This window comes from Antechinus flavipes, chromosome 1 (assembly GCF_016432865.1).
Source record: "Antechinus flavipes isolate AdamAnt ecotype Samford, QLD, Australia chromosome 1, AdamAnt_v2, whole genome shotgun sequence".
Classification (NCBI taxonomy): Eukaryota; Metazoa; Chordata; class Mammalia; order Dasyuromorphia; family Dasyuridae; genus Antechinus; species Antechinus flavipes.
The window spans coordinates 672,106,671-672,127,706 of record NC_067398.1 but is presented as its reverse complement, the minus strand read 5'-3'; the positions used below and the strand labels follow the sequence as shown (position 1 = coordinate 672,127,706).

At 40.7% G+C, this 21,036-nt stretch overlaps 1 protein-coding gene across 3 annotated transcripts in view; it reads left to right on the top strand.

Moving 5' to 3' along the window:
* DOT1L (DOT1 like histone lysine methyltransferase) overlaps positions 1-20,501 on the top strand; it is a 123,893-nt gene extending 103,392 nt beyond the window's left edge. For all 3 annotated transcript variants that reach the window (XM_051972241.1, XM_051972240.1, XM_051972239.1), the window contains 4 exons: positions 7,032-7,093; positions 7,905-8,879; positions 9,942-10,578; positions 14,270-20,501. In XM_051972241.1, coding sequence (XP_051828201.1) covers positions 7,032-7,093; positions 7,905-8,879; positions 9,942-10,543 — 1,639 coding nt within the window. In that variant the 3' untranslated portion in view covers positions 10,544-10,578; positions 14,270-20,501. The remainder of the gene's footprint in view (positions 1-7,031; positions 7,094-7,904; positions 8,880-9,941; positions 10,579-14,269) is intronic.
* The last annotated feature ends 535 nt before the right edge of the window (positions 20,502-21,036 follow it).

Below are 21,036 nucleotides of genomic sequence, written 5' to 3'. Positions count from 1 at the left end.
TTAAATTGTACTAATTCTAGTACAACAGCAGCACTTAAATACTAGATTTTATACTATATGCACATATTTCATTGCTTTCTTTTGTTGTGTTTTTAATTCTATTGTTTTTAAGAATGGATGTTACTCCAAGGAAACGTGCAAAATTTGTAGCTCTTAAAGAGCACACTTCAGTGACTCTTAAAGGTATTTCAGCGGCTTTTGGTGTGGGGACATCAAGCGTTTCAAGAATCATTCAAGTACATGGTGAAACAGCGTCAGTCACAATGAAGCACAAAGGAAAGTGGGATCATAAACATAACATGGCACCAAGGACTTCCTGCAAGACAGCCTAATTCAATACAGAGAATAAGCATGTGCCAGCAGAGCTTCCAAGTGGCAACAGGGATTGTTAGCAATTCCTGTACAGTGTGAGGAAAGCTTCTTGAAGCTGGAAGACAAGTGAGAAGACTAGAAAAAACTTAGCTACTTCATTCTTATAAGGAATATTGTCATAATTAAAACAGTACAAAGACTGGAAAAGTAGTTTATTGATGAATGAAGCTCCATTTCTTGTTCAAGGCTACATCAAAATCATTTCAGTCAGAATTTCAGAGCAGTCATTCTAATTGCAACACCTCAATAATATTTTAAAGCATCCAGCCTGTAATGCAGTGTTTTGGAGATGTTTAAATTTTATTTCCAGTGGGCCTTAGAAGTCTTATCCTTTTTGAGAGAATGGAAATGGCTGATAAACATTGATAGAAGGACTAAAATTCCTGAAGAGAAACAGAATTCAGTAACACCTTGTAAGACCATGCTATTATATCAAGACAATTTAGGAAAATTTCCCAAGAAAGTGATAAATATGACTGTATCCTAGAAATCCACTTGATAAAATCACATCAAAAATTTATGGCTAATCTTAAAACTATTTTGGAGCTATGCTCCAGAAACAACTATGTCTGTTAACCCTGTGATATCTCCATAGGCCTTTACTCCAAAGAGATCAAAGAAAGAGGAAAGGGGGGAAAAATGTGTGTGTGTGTGTGTTGTGTGTGTGTGTGTGTGTGTGTGTGTGTGTGTGTGTTCTGCTTATCCCTTTTTGTACTTAAAAGGAACTGAATAAAAAGAATGCCCTTTATTTGGGAAGTGACTGATAAAATGAATTTAATGGGATATTCTTGCATCTCAAAAAATGACAACAAATAGTATCAGAATTAAGCTAGGAAGACTTGTATGAAGTGGTGCAGATTGAAATCACCAGAAACAGAAGAACAAGTAATATAACAGCATCATCAAGTGACAAAACAACTTTGAAAGACTTAAGATTCTAATTAGCCCAATGACCATTCATCACTCCAGAACCATTGATGAAATGTGCTGCTCACCTCTTGACTGAGAAGCAATAGACTCAGGGCACAGAATTAGTCTTGACTTTTGGACACGGCTACTGTGGGAATTAATTGGTTTACTATGCATGATTATTTTGCTTGTTGGGTAGTTTGGGGATGACGGATGGAAAGATTTTTTTGTTCATTTAAACACTTTGGTGTATCTATATATATATATATATATATATATATATATATATATATATAATATATATATATATATATATATGAGAGAGAGAGAGTGTGTGTGTGTGTGTGAGTGGGAATAAGGAAGCACACAAGTATTAAGCACAAGACATACATTTTTGGACATGGCCAGTGACTCTATTTGCTAAAAGATTTTGTTTTTCCCTACCTGTACCCCATGGTAGTGTGGGAAAAGAGCGAAAACATAAAACATAAATATTGTTAGTTGAACAACAACAACAAATAACAAACTAAAATAAAAATGGCATTTTAAAAACTTCTTGTTAACTCATTTCCAAATTGTGTAAAATGATATGGTTTAATTGTCAATAAATTAAAAATTTTTACTTTGTTTCAGTTTTTTTCAACACCACTGTATTAAGTAGAATAAGACCTAAACTAAGATTGTTATTTAGATCACTTGGTTCCAAGTTTAGTATACATTTTACCTTATCTATTATATCCTGAAATGTTTGGTTTTTAGGAAAGTAAGCCCCTAACTCCTTCACAAAGGGGATTTCATTCACAAACTTTTCAGTAAGGTCAATTAATTTTATATCTAATTAATATTTATAATTAACACCCTACATAGAGGTAGGAAAGAGGTAATTGCTAGGAAAGCTATGTTGGCCTTGGGTACTAATTTTCATACTTAAAATTGGATTAATTTTCACAAGTGTAATGCTTTTAGACTTTGTCTAAAATTCAGTAGTTGTGCAACAATTAATGTAAGAATACTTCTTTTCAAACATTTGAAAATACATTAAATTAATTTATAATACATTTTTGTTATATTATTATCACCAGAATTTTATTCCATTTCCCTTTTGCTTCTAGAAAACCATCTCATAGAATGAATGAAGAAAGAACAATCAGCAAAATCAGTTTGATTGAAAAATTCTGAAAACATCTGTAATATACCATATTTGTGCACCACTTAGGTCTTTAAAGGATTTAGATGTTCTAATATCTCTTTTCAAACCATGCTAGTTCTTTGTAATTTTTCCAAGCATTTACTTTTGATTGTTGCAAATCACCATTTCGGAGCCATTCTCCAATCCATTTCCATTAGCATCTACTTTTATTTTTTACTACAGAAATGTTGCCATAAATATTTTGGTGTATATAGTGACTTATCAATGACTTCCTTTGGATAAAATAACACAAAAGAAATAAAGAAATTCTATCAAAAGTGTTAAATATCTAAACTAATACCATATATTTCATTTTAAAACAACGATGTGGAACTTAACTCTAAAAAATCTAACAAATATAGAACCCAAGAGAAGTCTTTCGAAAATAATATATGCATGAATACTACACAAATACTACACAAATTTGAGAGGACTCCATCAGATTACTTTTGTGAGACAAATAATAGTCCAAATATCTTAACCAGGGAAGTTTAAATCAAAGAAGTGCTTTACAATCTTTTTAGAACTGAATTGTTAAAACACATGGCTTATGCACTTCACTTTAGGTTAAAATAAAATTTAGTAATAATCTATTAAAATAAATGGAAAAACCTCATAGCTTCTGTGTGGTTTTCAATATTTGTCCCACAGGGACCCTCATTTACATTTTACTGGTTAAGTGGTACCATAATGCTCAGAGCATTAGGTCTGGAAATCCCAGTCTAAAACTACCCTCAGATACTCAACTACTTGTATGATCTTGATCAATTCCCTTTTACCTCTATTTGCTTTGTATATATCATATGTAATTTGACAATAACACCTTCCTTGTGGGATTTTTATGAGGATCCATGAGATAATTTGCCTAGTGACATAAAATACTAATGTGAATGAGATTTTTTTACTTGAGCTTGACTGCTGGTTTCTTGGAATATTGATTCAAAAAATTTAAATAAAAATCTCATTAAAGTATAGGATTTTACTCAGCATCATTCATATTGACCATGTCTGATTTACTCAAAGGAACAGTTTAGCTTTAGGAAAAGCAATAAAATTATATTGAAAACAAAAACTCTAGTACCACATGATCATCTCAAATTAATGCACAAAAAGCCATTGATAAACTGTAACTTTTGTTTATGCTAAAACTCCATGAATCATATGGGTAGTAGAGGAAACTTAAAAAATATATATATAAATATAGAAAACCAGGGATGCCTGGCCTCCTTTTTATTTGATATAGTTTTAAAATGATAGCAGTAGTAATACATAAAGGATTAATTTAAAAAGTATAAAGTTAGACAAAGGGAGCTAAGTTCCCCATTTGCTGTTCAGATAAATTTTTTGGGCGGGGGCAAAGCAATTGGGGTTAAGTGACTTGCCCTGGATCACATAGCTAGGAAGTATTATTATGGCTGAGGTTGGATTTGAACTCAAATCCTTCTGACTCCATGTTGATGGTCTATCTACTGTACCACCTAGCTCCCCTGAGATAATGGTTTCTTTGGAAAACTAGGCAATCAGTAAAGATACAACTCTAAACCATAGCTTCAGCTCTATTATAGGCTCAAAATAAACTCGACAACAGCAGAAATGAGCACTTTTATTGTTAGACCAAACTCTCTTGAGAGAGATTTGATAAAATTAACAATAAAATATTTTTCAAGAAATAAAAAGATGGGAAAAGATAGGGATGAAAGTGGAAATATACTTTCCTACCTCAAAAAAGATTGTAAAGCTGTCATCAAAACCATTTAGTATTTAAATGTAGATAAGTGGAACAGACTAGAAAAAGAAACAATAGATGCAGTTCAATACTTGTTAGGGAAAAAAATTTCCCTATTTGATAAAAACTATAGAAAATTAGCAAGTAGTGTGGCAGGGCAAAATCTTAGATTAACATTTAACACTATATTCCACAATAGGATCAGAATGGACCTTCAAGATTATTCTTTTGAAATCACAATCTTGGAGACAGTTGCAAAAAATAAACTGGACAGCTAGCTATGTGAAAGTGAGAAACTCCTGTTCAAACAAAATTGAGGTGTTTAGGATTAGATAGAAAGCATTTCAATGAGGAAAAAATACCAGGCATACAGATATGCACATACATAATCCTGAAAAATCATTTTCCCCTAGGTATTAAAGGATATGAACAAAGATACTATTTGTAGCCACATGAAAAAAATTGACTGTCTAAGAGAAACATAAATCAAAAAAACTTAGGGTATCCCCTCACCTCCCCAATAAGCAAAGATGACAAAAGATTGGAATTGTCAATATTTGTATTGTGAATGCAGTCATTTTGGAAATCACTTTTGAAATACGACAACTGAACTGGTCATGCTCTCAGACCTAGAGATTTCCCCCCACTAGGCATATCCCCAAAATATCTATAACTTGGAACATTTTCGTCCTTATTTTGTGCCAGACCAGTTCTAACTATAGTAGGGTTTTGTGTGGGAGCCAATAGTTTGAAATCATATTGCTGTCCATCAATTTGCTCTTCATTGAATAAGTTTTGGAACAATAATATGGAAAATTTTTCTACAAAATAATGAATGAAGACAGAAAACGTAGATTTGTATGACCTGGTTAAGAGGAAAATAAGCAAAATCATTCAGCAATGCAATGTGAATAAAAAATAATCACTAAACAAAATCAAGATGATTGTTGCCAAGTTGAAAACATTCTTTTCCCCACCCCCCAGCTCTTTTAGAGAAGTTGGGGTTCTATGGGTGTGGTATTTTAAGTCTTTATTTATCTTTCCCCCCTCTTCCTCTTTCTTTAAAAATGGCCCTCTGGAATGGGAAGGTGTTAAAAGACTCAGAAAATATCAGTAAAAATCTTTAAATTCCTCTGGTGTTACCCCACCATCCAGGAAATTTGCAAGGATGGGAAGTCAGTGTTGTTGAGATTATAGAAAGATGGGTATACTACTTTGCGGTACTAATGGAGTTGTGAGTCAGAATAAAATTTGGAAGTAGTTTTGAATTGATACAAGTGACTAAAATGTTCATATCTTTCTTTAAAAAACAAAACAAAAAACCTGTTGAGTCCAAAAAGCTTCCATTCATGTGGATTCTACTTAGTATTATTGTCATATTAGAAATTAGACCTGATAAAATTTTAAAATATTAATTTATTTTAAAATAAATAAGCCTATTGCCTTCTAAGGTAAATAACACTTTAACAAAATACCAATTTTTCAGAATACAAAATTTAAGAGAATGACATTTTACATGTTTTTGCAAATTTATTTAAGATCTAGCTTAATAGGTGACAATCTTTTCATCTGCTTCTGCATTCATTCTTGCAGCATATGAAGACTTTTCAAAGGAGGCATATTTTATTAGGAAAAAAAAATTTTATTGTAAAAATAGCCTTAACCTTATAACCCTTGGAAAGAACCTTGAAAATAGGAATTTGAGGACTTCACTTTAAAAATTGCTGACATAGAGTTTCCACTACCTAGCTTAGGCATCAAGGAATTCATTGTTAAGAGTGTATCTTTTTAAAAAAAATTATAGTTAATATTCCATCCCCTAATATGTCATTCAAAGTTTTTTCTTTTTCAAAGTTGGTATATGCATTTTGTAAGAAACACAGGTGGCAAACTCAGAAGTTATAGAAAATTTAGGTCCCAAAGTACTTTTTTTTGGATGTAGGGTGCTCAATGAGACCATTTCTACAATCTCAAGCCTCTTGAGAATTATCTGGGACTTAGCTCAGATCCCAAATTATAATCATATTTTAACTCTTTGGGATGTGCAAACCCCTTTTTGTCCAACAATCCTCCAAATTGTGCAGTTATAATTGTTAAACTCATTTTAGAAAAGAGAGAATCGAGGTGATATGAATTATCTAAATTATTCTGTATGAGCAGTGGAGCTGATCTTTGTACCTAGTGCTTTCACATACCTTTTTGTAGAACAGTACTGCTTTGACCAATCTGCTTAAGTAACATAAAATATTCTTAGGGTCATAAAGTACCTTTACTTATGGTGGGATATCATAAGTTGTTACATAGAAGGGGGCTTCTTAAGCTTTTTCCATTTGTGATCTCCTTTGCACTAGAGAAATTTTTATGCAACTCTCGTTTATAATTGTGTAAAGTAGGTGTATAAATCACACATTTGCTGATAATAAAACATCAAGAAAGACTTTTTTGCTGAGGCAGTTGGGGTTAAGTGACTTGCCCAGGATCACACATCTAGGAAGTGTTAAGTGTCTGAGATCAAATTTGAACTCGGGTCCCTGAACCATCAGGGCTGATGCTCTATCCACTGCCCCTCCTAGCTGCTCCAAGAAATATATTTTAAAATGGTTCTTCAGTATGTGTATAATTTTACCTTTTGTTAAAGATGAAAGCAAACATACACACAAATGAAATGATGTGCCTGTTTATTGTTGCATAAAGAATGAAGTCTTGGTGGAATGTTTCATACCTTTTATTGTTGGCAAATTTTTCGTGAGCCCCACATTTATATGACCCCATGGGTTGCAACTCATGGTTTAAGAAGCTTTGTTATCAAGTAACCATTTCCTTTTACTTTCTTAGGATTGAAAGGAAAATTGCAACAATCTCTTTAGAGAGCAAGTCTCCCCAGAAAACAGAAAATGGTAAGTAAATGAACTATCAAATTCCCAGTGTTTGATATTTCCTGCTAGCTCCAGCTGATCCATAATAGACTTCAGACCTTCCTGAACTGAAGCTTGCCCAGGTAGGCTTAGTGCTGTCCTCTGATCCCAGCAGTCTTTCCTCAAGGGACCAACTGTATGTCTCCCCCACCTTGGGGTTTACAGTTTCCATGCTTCTGTGGAGTCTTCTTGTTCTTTCTTCAAATGGAATGACCCATTGTGTTCAGTTTCATATGAGCTATAACCCTTTCACCTTTCCCTTGTGACTAAGCTTTCACCAATGTGAAGTTCACAAGTGATTTTGAATCATATATGATCAGTGAAATGTTTGCAGTTAGGGTAGTGGCAGTCACTTATTCCTTGCATCTATTTAGCCATCATGGGGAGAAAACATTTTTGAGCACCTGGTGGAAAGTGCCTTTCTTCTTATCCTCTGCACATTGAATTTTTCCTTCTACTGCTTCTTGTACTCCTTGATGGCAGGCCTGGCTGTCGAGCTGCTGCTTTCCGCATTTCTCAGGAGCCTTTTCCTGGATTTCCTAGGGATGAGCTGCCCTGTGCCAGTAGTTCTTAAATTCTTGGCTGTCATTTCTCTTTTGCTCAGTCCACTGGCCTGCTTAAGCCTTAGGCCTTCTCAAAGCAGACCTGCAGGAGCCACGTGGGGGTGCATTCCCACAGCTGTGGAAATGCTGAGTTTACTTCAAATAAACCTGACCTTTTCCCCTTCTGAACTGTTCCCCAAACAGATGATTGATTGAACTGGCATTTATTTTTTGTTCTTTTTCCCAACCAGGTGGTGGCCTTACAGGAAGGAAGCAAACCCAGCTGACTGAAGGCATAAACAGTAGTAAATGGAAGTCTACCTTTTCACCAATATCAGACATCAACCTTACCAAAACATCCGACAGCCCCTTACAGGCAGCTTCGTCCCTGAGCCAGAATTCCCTGTTTGCCTTCCGGCCGTCCTCCGAGGACACGATGCCCATTGACGCCAAGATCTCTGTGCACCCGAGGAAGAGCTTCCCCAGTTCCTTGGCGGGGTCGGATGGTCTCAGCCCCAACACAAACTCCTCCAATGGATTCTCTTACACCGGAGGCCTGTCTGCTGCTGACATGAGTTTACACAGCTTTCACGATGGTGCTTCTCTTTCTCACAAAACCACCGAGGCGGCCGGCCTAAGCTCCCCTCTGGGTTTTCAGGCACAACGGAGCAAAGACGCCTCAGACGCCAATCCTTTTCTGAACAAGAGGCAGCTGGACGGCCTGGGCAGTATGAAGGGAGAAGAGTTGCCGAGGGCCGGAGGCAGAAGTAAAGAGGTGCTTGACATGGGCCTGCAGCTGGGGGGGCCCCCCGACAAGGGCTCTCTGCAGCACATTGGCAAGGCTGGCAAAGGGCGGGATCGGGAGGTGGAGTTTAAGAACGGCCACAACCTCTTCATTTCTGCCGCGGCCGCTGTACCTCCGGGGGGCCTCCTCAACGGCAAAGGCCTGTCTAACACAGCCTCTGCGGCCGGCCACCCCACTTCTTCCGTATCGGCGCACCATCCCTTCCTCAACACTTTCACCACTGGATCCCAGTTTCCCCTGGGCCCCATGTCCCTGCAGGCCAACCTCAGCTCGGTGGCAGGCTCTTCAGTATTGCAGTCTTTATTTAATTCCATGCCCGCCGCCGCCAGTTTGGTCCACGTGTCATCGGCCGCGACCAGATTGACAAATTCTCACGCTATGGGAAACTTCTCTTCTGGGGTTACAGGTGGAACTGTTGGAGGTAGGTTGGCGGGGCCCTGCCTCTCCTTTCCGTGGAGTCCCTTAGAAGTTGGTTTTCAGAATCGGGCTTTGCAGGGAAAGTGCGAGGATCGTTTCGGATCCCGAGGGGCCCTTCCAGGTCATCAGTTCTAATCCCCCCTCGTTTTCCACATTAGGAAACTGAGTCCCAGCAGAAGTGACTTCCATAGTCCACCATTTAGTAAGTAACAGAAGCGAGGCTTTTGTCTCTTCGGCCTCTGAACCCACACTTTATGCACTGTTCAGAAGGAACCTCAAATTCCGTCAAATTACGTGTTACAGTCTGAGGGAACATTTGGTTTGTCTTTCTACCCCTATTTCCCTCCTTAAGTTGCTCTCTCCTTCCCCTCCTTGCCCCCACCCTAAGAAAACACACAAATAACGTAGACAGCTTCTGGGCTTTCTGTAAAAAACGAGGTGATTTGCCTGCCTGTCATCATTTCCAGATTCTGTGATCCAGCTGCTTCGTGCATGGTGCAGCTACTGACTTCCATCTGACCAGTCCTAAGTATGTGCACCTTGTCATGGTAGCGTGCCATCTCGCCCCTCCCCTGGTCCAAACCATAAAGCCCCAGTGTTGGGGAGGCTGCTTTTTGAATGTTTGCATAGCCTTCATTTCAAGGTCTTGGGTTCAGAAGCACAGGTATCTGCCTCTGCCGGACCCCCGGGCTCCTGCTGGTCCTCTGTGGATATGACATATATAGGGAGCAAGCAGACCCCCAGACTCCCTAATTGTATTTTCTTCAAGAAGGGCCATGTGCGGACTGGCTCCCTCCCCTTTCAGGCCCTGGCCTTGAGTGGAGCTTCTCCCCGCAGTGGTTAGGGCCTCTTCTCCTCGGTCAGGGGAAGGTAAGTGGTGCTCTGAGCCCACGGGCCTGCTTCCTGGCGCGCTGCCCGTAGGGGACTAGGCTCTGCCCTGGATAGCTTTGTGCCGTGGGGGGGTTCGTGGGTGCGCCTGCGTGGGTGGGCCCCGGCCCACGGGTCTCTTCACCATCCCTGGACAATGCCTCTCTGTTGAAGCTCAGTTTTTTTCTCCCATTTACAGGTGTTTTTAACCATGCGGTGCCTTCTGCCTCTTCTCATCAGTTTGGAGCCAGTTTCAGCAGCAGTGCTGTCTGTAGCAGCACCATGCTAAGCTTAAACCCAGTGCAGGCTGTGGTCACCCCCACTTCCTCTTCCTTCCAGGCCCCTTCCTCTAGCATAGGAACATGTAGCGAGGCTAGAGCCCCCCAGCACCTGAACCAAGTGCCTGTGCAGCCTGCCCTGCATCCTCCTCCCCCTGCTGCTCCTCCTCCTAACGTCTCATTACCTCCCCCTCCTCCATTACTTGCTGCTTCTAACCCGGAGCCGGGGCTTCTGCAGACCCTAACGTCCATTCCTGCTAACAAAGCTTTTGTCGCCCCCTCCTCAGCTGCTTCTCTCCAGGCTAACGCTTCTCTGTCTATCAAGCTGGCCTCCCTCCCCCTCCCCCACAAAGCTTCCCGCCCCTCCTTCACAGTCCACCACCAGCCTCTGCCCCGTTTGGCCCTGGCCCAGGCTGCACCCGCGGTCCCGCAGTCCGACGCCGCTGGCCCACCCGCTATGTGGGTTACCCTTGGCATGCAGTCTCCTTACGCTTCGCACCTTTCTGGGGTTAAGCCGCGATAAAGAGCTTGCTTAGCTAGCAGTTCATATTATGTAAGGTAAGGCTAGAGCCAAACTAGGTGGTTTATGCACAAAACTGAATCCCCTTCCTTTCACAGAGGCCAGGGACCAGTGAGGCCAGGCTAGGAATCTGGGGTTTGCCCGGGCAGGCTTTCCTGGGTCTTGGGAAACAGCCTCCCTTCCCCACTCTACCCCCATGGCCAGAAGAGCGGGATGAGTTTTGTGGCATCCCTTCCTTGTGCTCATCGGGAATCCTCTAATCCAAATGCCGAGGAGGCCCCAAAATATTCAGCAGCTGGAAATACCTGGGGCTGGTCAAACTGGTCAAGTAGGTGCAAAGGCCTTCCTTCTGTCCAAGGCCTGCTGAGGTAATAGAGCTGTCATCCTGACCCAACCCAAGAGGACAGGTCGCCACTTTGTGGGTCCCTGTGCCATGAGCCGTGATGACGCCAGGAGCCCCTTCCTCAGTGGTGCTAGCCTCTGGAAGGGCACTGGGGGTGACTACAGCTTGAGGGGCCAGTGCTGATGAAGGAGCAGGAAGCAACTCTTTGCTGTTAGTTAGTCTGACTGCCCAGGAACCCGTCTATTTAAGCATGGCACCCTGACCTCGGACTTGTGGCCTCGAGCAGCACCTGACTGGCTCTGGGCTCCCCAGGATAGTCCTTGGGGAGGCTTGTGATTTCAGCTGGGGCATTCCTTGTTCCTTATTTACTTTGGAGCAGGCTGGGCCTCGCTGGCCTTTTCCTCTTCCCTCCTACTGGTCTGGAAGTCCAATGGAATTTTGCCCGATGACCTTTCTAGACTCCGCCCTAAGTGGTCTTTTCCCTGCTGGGTCCCGCCAATTCACCTGTCACTTCTCTCTAAAGTCACACCTCGGCTCACTTTCTTTCCCAGGTTCATCCAGGTGAGAAGGGACCTGTTCAAGGTGTGACTCTCTTGGCCTCTCTTAACCACTGCGTATTTGAAAAAGATGTGGGGTGTCCCTTCTGGGATGGACCATACTTGTGTAGCATACAGCCTTTAAGTAGAACATGTGCTCCAGTGACTCGGTTAAAGCCCTGCAGCGAACAGCTCAATCCACTAGTCGTGCCATTGATAACTGCCATGTTCTTTTCAAACATCTTTACATTCCTGTGGTCATGGTGTATGTATTGAGATGATTTAGCTGCAGGTCAAGTATGTGTTTTGGGAAAGGGAATAGGATAAACTTAATTATTCAATAGATGTTAAATACTTATTACATACAAGATATGGGAATTGGACGTTTTAGTGTTCCCTAAACAATATGGATTCAGTTGGCATTAACATTGGTGCCAATAAGGTTTTTATCTTATTCTTTCATAAGAGACCTGAAACCCATGGAATGGGTCATGGAATGACCACAGGCCCAATTCTGTTATTAGTTTTTTTTTCCTCAATAGCTCCCCTGCCAACAATTAACAAACAGAACTTAGTACCTCTGATTTTCTAAATCAGGTAACAGTGACTTTAGGGAAATGACCATCTTTTTATATATATATATATGTGTGTGTGTGTGTGTGTGTGTGTGTGTGTGTGTGTGTGTGTGTGTGTGTGTATGTGTATGTATGTATATTGCCTGTTGTTGGAAATTTATTTTTTAAGTAAGTCACAAGTTGACTAATTGTCTAAAATGTGGCTGCTCAGCTGACTTTTATTCTTATTATTATAATTTCATTTCATACACAAAATAGCAAAAAAAGAAATTTCTGGTTTCTTGTCATCTTGAAAGTCCAGCCAGTTTTGATTACCTCATAGCTCCGAACTTTACATTTTGCCTTGAAATAAATACTTTTTCCCAGACTCTTGTGCAAGTCAATTAAAGTATCTATGATGTAGCCCCTAACTTAGCACATTGTCAGGCATAAACTCAAAGGAGCAATCTATAGGGTTGACTGAAGCTGAGTGGAGAAGTTGGACCCCCAGTTTTGCTGATGATTCTGACCTGGGATGGTTGTTTGAATCTATTTCAGTTTTTCCCTAAGTTGTGATCATACAGGTCAATGCTCATTTAATAAAACTTGTACTCTGTCTCTAAGACAGGCCCCTATGCAAGAAACAAACAAAAACCCCGACATAAAGGCATGGTCATTGTTTATTTATATTCTATATATACATATACTGCTATGTCCTAATGCCTGGTTCCTGTATCCTCCTAAACTTCCAGCAGAGTTTGGTGCTGGCAGATTCTCTGGAATTGGAAAGACTGTGTGTTTGGGCAGGGTGATATGGGTGCTTCAGATTTTTTTTAATTTTTTGTAGCTTAGATCTGCACTAAGACCTTTGAAACAGGATGTATATTTTGTGTAGAAAAGCTCCCCATCTACTTGGTTTTGGGGTGATGAGTTTTTCAGCTTCAGCAACTCCCGAAAACTTTGGAGATTGAAAAGTGGAGGAAAGCACCTCCTGAATCATTGACCCTTCAAGAATAAGTTGTAGTTTGGACATTGTTCAGTCCCTGATAAGATGTTCTTCACTATGAAGTCTTTCTGCCTGACTTAAACCATTCCTCACTCCCACCCCCTTTTTAAGACTTGATAAATGAAGTGAAATATTAATCTTATTTGTACTTTTAGTACTGTTGAGTATTGTAGGTATTTTGAAAAAAATTTCTAGTTAACTTGTAGCTCTTGCTGTGACTGCTGTCATAGTTCTGTAGCAGAGGGGCACCTGGAAGCAAAGCGGTGTAGGAGTTGACTGAATCCCATCAGCCCTGCTCAGAAATCCTGCGTTGCTTCTGTTTTCCTGAGCCAGCTGCTCTTGCTGCTTCAGCGCTGCCCCTGTTGCTTGTACTCCCTGATTTATCCCAGCAAACTGAGAACTCCTCCTTAAAAAACAGCTTAGTTGGAACCTGCCCAGAATGAGGGCAGGAGGTTGGTTTGGCCAATGATTGAAGGGAGCACGCAATATCCTCCTCCTATTGCCGTGTATCTTCTTGTGGTCTTAGGGGGTCTTGGCTTTCTGGTCACTTCCTCGATGAGGAAAGTTGGGTGCACGCACACACACACAGACACACATACAGCATGCACACACACTGACACATACTGCATGCATACACACACACACGCAGACACAGAGACATACAGCACACACTCAGACACACACATACAGCACGCACACACACACAGACACACATACAGCATGCACACATACTGCATACACACACACGCACACGCAGACACAGAGACATACAGCACACACTCAGACACACACACATACAGCACGCGCACACACACACACACAGGTTTCTCAGAAATTGTCCAGTACAGCCATGGGCAGCACCTAAGTTCCCATCTGGGAGCTACCAATTTCCCCCAGGACAGGTGTGCTTTTGAAGCTCTACTTGGTGTTGGGGTGCTGTGGCCACAGTGGCTGTTGGCACAGGAAGGGGCACCGTGGTTCAGTTATCTGTTTTCTGAAAGATCAAGGCGCATGTGAACATCTTTCCTGGATCCAGCACCTTGTTCCATTAATTAAAGGGAGAAGTCACATCATCTTCTGGGGTTCACTTTTCTTTCCATTTGCTTCCACCACTTTCAGTTCTAAAAATTGAAATTTTTTTTTCATTTTGCCATTCATATCTCTCAAAGTTTCTTGATATACTTTTTCATAGGAGTATTGACTTTCCTGGCCAACCTGGTGATAGAAAATTGTGGGATAAATTTTGATTTTTTTGCTTGCTTCTTTCCCTCCCCTGATGTCTCCTTCTAGGTAACTAGAATTTCTACCTCAACCCCATGTGACCTATGCAAGGACATCGTGGACCAACTCACACAGCTTCCACTGAAAGGTGCTCACCTGGCCTGCAAGGGTTTCTACTCACAAACTACTGGATGACAACATATACAAAAATTTTTTAAAGTACGACAGAGTAAAGAATATTCTACTGTGAATCGGAGTTTTAAAAAAAACTGCAGAAGAAATGGCTTAAAGGCTCCAGTTTGTATTGTTGATAGTTTTAGATAAAGTATTTATCATTTTTTAAAAAGTAAAAACAATTTTGACTTATTTTATTCCATCTAAGTCATAAAAGGCAACTTATTAAGAAAATATAAATAACTATATATAAGAATATATATAAATAAATAAGATATATATAAAGGACTGGCACACCAGCAGAGATGTCAACAGCCTGTTCTCGGTGCTATTTCATCCATCAGAACTGTGCCTCTGTAGTTCTCCTTGGTGCTGACTTTCGAGGGTTGACCAATGCCAAATACTGTTCTTGGGAAAGTCTGCTTTATTTATTCAAGTCACTCTGTTCATTTACCAAAGGCTTTACCTGCTCTGAAAAAATGAGGGCAACAAAAGTTGATGTGTGGGTTTGGGCCCTTGGTGGTTTACGTTTGTTTGTTTTTGTTTTTAAAAACAACTCCTTTAAGCTACTCTATATGTTTGACAATTGTTCTCTACTTTCTTGACCAGCTACTAAACAGCCTGGTCTTTAGTCCTTGTTACCATTCAACCAAACAGTTCATGTTGAACTGAGGATACCTTAAGCTAGTTTCATTAAATGTTATCCCTGTCCACCTCACATGCTCTCATCACCAAGTTCCCTTGTCACTGTGAATTTTACCTGCTATACTGTTAATTCTTTTAGCCCTTTATTTTGGGGATGTCATTGGCATATGAACAGGGTGCACAATTACTGGTGTTGGTCAGGCCCATTTTAATTCTACATGGCAACATTGGACATTAATTCCTAAGCTGGGGCAAGTTTTAATTTCTCAGCTTTTGTTGTTTTTGTTCAAAATACTCTGTATTTTCTTAGTAATTTTTTGATACTTGATCCCCAGATGGCTTGGCCTTTGTACTAAGTGCATTTGTTTTTTGTTTTTTGTTTTGTATTTCTTTGCTTTTCTGTAGGTATAAAAGGTAGTTCTCTCTCACACACATACACACACATACACAAATCCCACACGACTATCTTATTACGCACCGATCTGATGATGTGGCAACAAATTTGTTGTCTTGTGACCTGGTGTTCTGTGTACAGAAAAGTGTCACGCTAAGGAAGTGACAGTATTTTATAGAGATATGATGAAAATTTATAAATTTCATATACTTGATTTCATTTATTTTTAGATTGTATAATGCACAGTAAACTTTTAAAAAAGAGAGAGGAAAAAAATTACAAAACATTTTTATTTATTCAAGTGCACAAAAAAGGGTATAGGTTCCATTTTTAAGCTTCTCATTTTGAGATTAGGTATCATGGACTGGACCAAGTACTCGGATAGGAAATGGCAATAACCATGAATTGCAGTAGTATATCGACTAGACCCAGTGTACCCCTGCCTAAGCAAGTGTTCCGTCATGGCTGGCAGAGGCTTTTGAAGCCTTTTGGCCTCCTCGGATCCATTCCTACAAAGCTTATTGAAGCATCCTGTTTTCATGCACAGACCTGGGACGGAGAAACAAGTTTCCTCCCAGATGTTCTTGATTTATTTCTTCAACTTGGCCACATTGTGTTAGGCTTCATCAATTAATTGGTAATGAATTAAATAACTAATCTTGATAATACTTCCTCTTACTTGTGTCTCTCTGAATCAGGTTATTGCCTACAACCCAGCATGTTGTGTCTGGGAATGTTCTTTGTGTAAATTGTGTTTAGATTCTTGTTGCTGGATTAGGTATTCCAAGCTTCAGCCTCTGCTACAGAATTTCCCCAGCTGGTTCTTCAACCCTCCTCTCCTCCCACCCCCATTCCTGCATTGAGCCACAGGGACATGAAGGTTTAATTGTCAGCACTCAGCAAAAATGAGCAGATTGAGAAGGATTGTTGGGAAGAAGCGAGGGTAGGAGGAGTTAGAGACGACATTCTGAAGGGCAGTAGATGTGGTCACTTTTAATAAAAGTGGGAAATATTCCCTGGAATCCAGGAATTCATGAAATAAAGCCATGTCTCTTCATGACCATCAGAGTGACATATCTCCTGGCACTGGTTCTGTGGAGCCTGAAACCTAGATTTGTGTCTTTGGGTCCCTGGGGGGGAACTCCACAAAAAAATGAATGTGCTCGAGTTGAGTTGTGGGTAATCTTATCATGCCGACTCTTGACATTATAGATAGAACTAGTATCTTTGTAAGATGGCAGAAATGGGTTTGAAGAAGGAAAGGCAATGTAAAATGGGGAAGCTGTTGCCATTCCTTTTGGTTTATATAAGTTGGGATTCAGGATAAGGAAAAATACTTCTTCATGGCTTAGAACAGCTAAGGACTGAGGTTGCAGACAGATTTCGTTGTGACCAAAACATTCCCGTATTTGACTTCAACTGGTGACTAAAGTTAAACAGGAAACTATTTGGCAAACCTAGTTAATAGTACATTTATCAGTGTTTTCTGGCTGAAATGTGAGACTTGCAGAGTTAGCTGGTTTGTTAGTTGTCTGGTTTCTGCCGGGGTTTTTATCACTCCTAGGCCTCCCTGCCATGGCTTTTCCCTTGCCGGTATTTGCATACAGAATCCTAAGGGCCATTCTGGTAAAAAGATCAGCTAACATGTTGATTCCCTTGAGAATGGTTTGTTTTTTAAAGGCTAGTTCAGAAAGCCATTGGGACTCCAACATCTGAGAACTAAAGCAGGGAATCTAGTAATTGGTCTGAGTGACTTTCTTTTAGTAGAATGCTCACCATTCTGGGCATTTTTGCTGTTAGCCTTTGTTTTTACTGAAACTCAGTGCTCAAGTATGGATATTGGGAAGCTGCTGGGGGGAGTGGGGGAGGGAGGATGAAGGCTTGACCAGCTTTGACTTAGCCTTCCTGGCCTGAAGGTGAATTAAATGAAGCTGTTTCTGGAAGGAAAAAAGGAAGGTAATTCTCCTGTTGAGATTTGCCAGAGTCAACAACCTAGGTAAAGCCTTGGGGCTAGAAAGGTTTTCTGAAGTGATTGTACAGATAAACCCCTCCAGTACAGCTTTCATGTGCTGAATCTAGACCCTCATCCACTGGAACTTCCTCTAAACCTCTTGCAAGTATCTGAATAAGGCCCAAGCGTCAACTTTTTTTTTCTCTCAGGAACTAATTTAAAATAGGAAATTAAAATTGTACCTTGTATTCTCACAACCTTTAAATCCTCAGAATGTTAGTTTATCCCCATCTAAATTAATAAATGTTCTTTACAAAGCAACATTGTAAACCCACGAGCTGAACTCTTCCTCCAGGTAGAAGGAAGTTGTCCAAGTTGCGTTTTGCTGGTTCCCCAGCAATGTAAGCCTGAAGGAACGTGACTGCAAAAGTGTTGTTCTTCCCTTCAGTTCAGAGCACTTGATTTGGCCATCCCTGCTCCCAGTTACTTGAGGGGCAGGTGCGCTGTTGAAGAGCTTGAAGATGCTGAGAGGCTCTTTGAGGCACCACGGTGCTGAGTTAGCTGGGGAGGCTGATGCTTTGCACTGTTCTAGAGTGGGAGAATTCATTTGCCAGGGCTCTTCTCACTGCTCTTTACGGGGAAATGAGGTTCATAGTGACTGGGCCAACGATAACAGGGTATGTCCAGTTAGACAAGAACGGCCTGAAAAATATTAGTTCTGATATGTGTCTGTCTCTGGTTGGCCTGTTCTGCGCCCCCTTATCTCCCTCCCCCCCCCCCAGATTTTTATTATATTTTGGCCAGGATTATTATTGAGCAGAAGTGAAGGATGGCTGGTTTTGTCAGCTGCCCTGAGTCCATGTTGAAAGGAGTCGTAGCTCCCTTTGGATATGTTATGAAAGGTATTCCTGCATTGGGCATTCATATATAATATGGTCATTTTTCCTTGAATCATATTCTCTGGAACATATAATTCGTCCATCTTTATCTTCAGTAGATCCCTCGTCTCTGGACGGGCTATGAACTGTTGGATCCTTAGAGTAGCCCTGCTTTGCCTAAGTTGGTAACCATTGGAGACTTAAAGCGTTGTCCCGGGGCTTGGATGCAGTTGGCATAGCGAGGGCAGTAGAACCCAAGTGCCCTCTCCAAAATCCAGCAGACTGCCCCCAGAGACTTGGTCTCGTTTTGATTTTTCACCAGCTTTGCCTGCCTGTAGTCTGCTGGATAGGGAAAGCATGTCACCTTGGCAGGAGTGCCTCCTTTTTTCCTTTCTGCTCACCTTCTGGCCCCCAGCTCCCTGTGAAGGCTCTGGCAGTTCCTTTAAGCCCGAGGCAATGATGTGACCACAACCTGGAACAGGGTGCTGCTGGACACTTCCCACCTGTTTTCTGGCATAACTGGAAGAGGCCCTCCCTCTCACTGTGGGGAATGGGGAAACAGGATTGGTCTGACCCTGTAGGGTACTTACACAGTTGATTTGGGCTTTAGAGCAAAAGACCAGTTTTTAAGATGGTGCTATTATCAGCTTTTAGAAGAAACAATATCAAGAGGGAAATTGTCCCCTCTCTCCTTCCTATAAAGTTGGTGCTCTCCTTGCTCCCAGGTGCTAAACTGTGGATAGATAAGCTTGGAATCATCACATCTCTCTGCACAAAGTAGATCTATTATTCCTTTCCTTTTTGGCCTCCTGTATTAAGGAACATCGAGTTTCAAAGTATCAACACTTGTCTCCAGCCTCAGTGACCAGACACCGATCTAACTCTTCTAGGTCCTTCCCCCACCTCCTCCTGGCCAAAAGCTATTAGGTGATAACTCTGCCCTTCCCAGCAGGCCCTCCTCTTTCCTGCACTCAATTCCAGTGGGCTAGAAGGAAAAAATCAGTCTCTGTGACTTGTCATTATAGCACTAAAATGGAAAAGGACTCCTTAAGTTAATAGATGTTTAAAGATATTGGGAGTTCTACACTCACACACTGCACAGCCCTTTGAATGGTGGCTGGTTGTTTCACAAACATGTTGGATGAATTACTGTTTTGTGCCATTTTTGTTTATACTCTACATGTAAAAAAAATGTGTATACATACACACATTCTCTCTCACACACACACACACACTGACTTGAGTATTGCCATACAAGGATATTACTGTGGCTACTAGAACATAACACCTAAGATTAAGATTAAACTGAATTGTACTCCCGGTATATGCTATTTGTGAAACTCTTTAGGGATTGAAAAAAATTTTTTCACTCCTTGAAGGAAAAATGTGTGTGTTACTTGAAATGCTGACAAATAATTAAGATATATTGAACAATATTATCCCTTCGGGTTGCCCTGTGATTCTTAAGGCACACTTATTTGCTTCATTGAGATCAGCCTTTCAAAAAGGTGCTTTATAAGAACAGGGGAAGGGAAAAATATAAGATCTTTATTAGCTCATGAGAGAATTAGGGGTTTGAAGTTCCTTTAGCTAAATGGTCAAGTTTTGGTTTTATGAAAACACTTTGGTCTTTGTTCTTTCCAGTTGGTTTTTAGACATGGGATTTAGAGTTATTGAAGAGCAGAGGATTGTTAAAGGAAATGAAACAGGTCATGAAATTACATTGTTTGGGAATTGATTTGTGAAACTTTGAAGTTAACTAAACCAATCCCCCAGAATGGATGAAAAACACCCCCACACACACACACATACTCCCCACGTCTTGCTTAGGACATGTGCTATGGGATGTTTCCTAGTCAATAGGAATTAGTTTATATGCGTTAGCCTATGAATTTGTGACTTATTTAAAATTCAAATTGTTTCCCTTAATTTATGTCATACATTGTCATTCCGTTCATTTTTAGTAGGAAGTAGTTAATCCTGATCCTTTTTCCCCTTTCATGTTTGTAATTAATTCTTCACAGTTCAGAATTTAAGAGATTTTTCCCTTCTGTTTCAGTTCCTCATGTCGATCTTAATTTGTAATTGAAAAGACGCTTTTAAGTTTTGCCTTTATATTAAAAATCTATTTTAAATGTGTGTATCACTATTTTGCTTCCCTCTTCAGCCTGTTTGTTTAAGCATCCTTTCCCATGGGAAATCCCTAACATTCTCCATTTCCACCTCTAGACTCAAATAAAATATTTATTTTCACTTGTATCTGTTTTTAATGGGAACTTTTATTCAATTAAATCAAAATTAGATAGGAATGTGATGGCTCCTTCTCTTATCACAGATCCCTATGTTATGTTCGTGCTTGAGAAGACCACATGGCACCCCTCCCCAACCCTCTCACCACTCCAGATAAATAACAGGGTGCTCTAATGTGGCTGGATCACGGCATCGCTCACATGTGCACATATACATGCATACACACATCCAAACCCAGGGTTCACCTGGCAGCCTTTTTTTCATCCTCACCTAGGCAATATTTTCCCCTTTCTCCTTAACCCCAATAAAGCTGCCTTAAAATTAAACATGTAGATGGAACCCTGTCTTTTTCTCTTTTATACAATACTCTTGCATTCTCTCTGAACCTGTCACTGATGGGGAAATCGGACTTGGATGTTGTGACTGGGCTCAGTTTCAACCATTGGGTCCATTGTCTTTGGTAGAATGGGAATCCAGCAGCTTCCTCGAGCCTATCCCAACTCCTTCCCAAAAGAAATGGAAATGGAGCCCAGGAAGTAAAGCA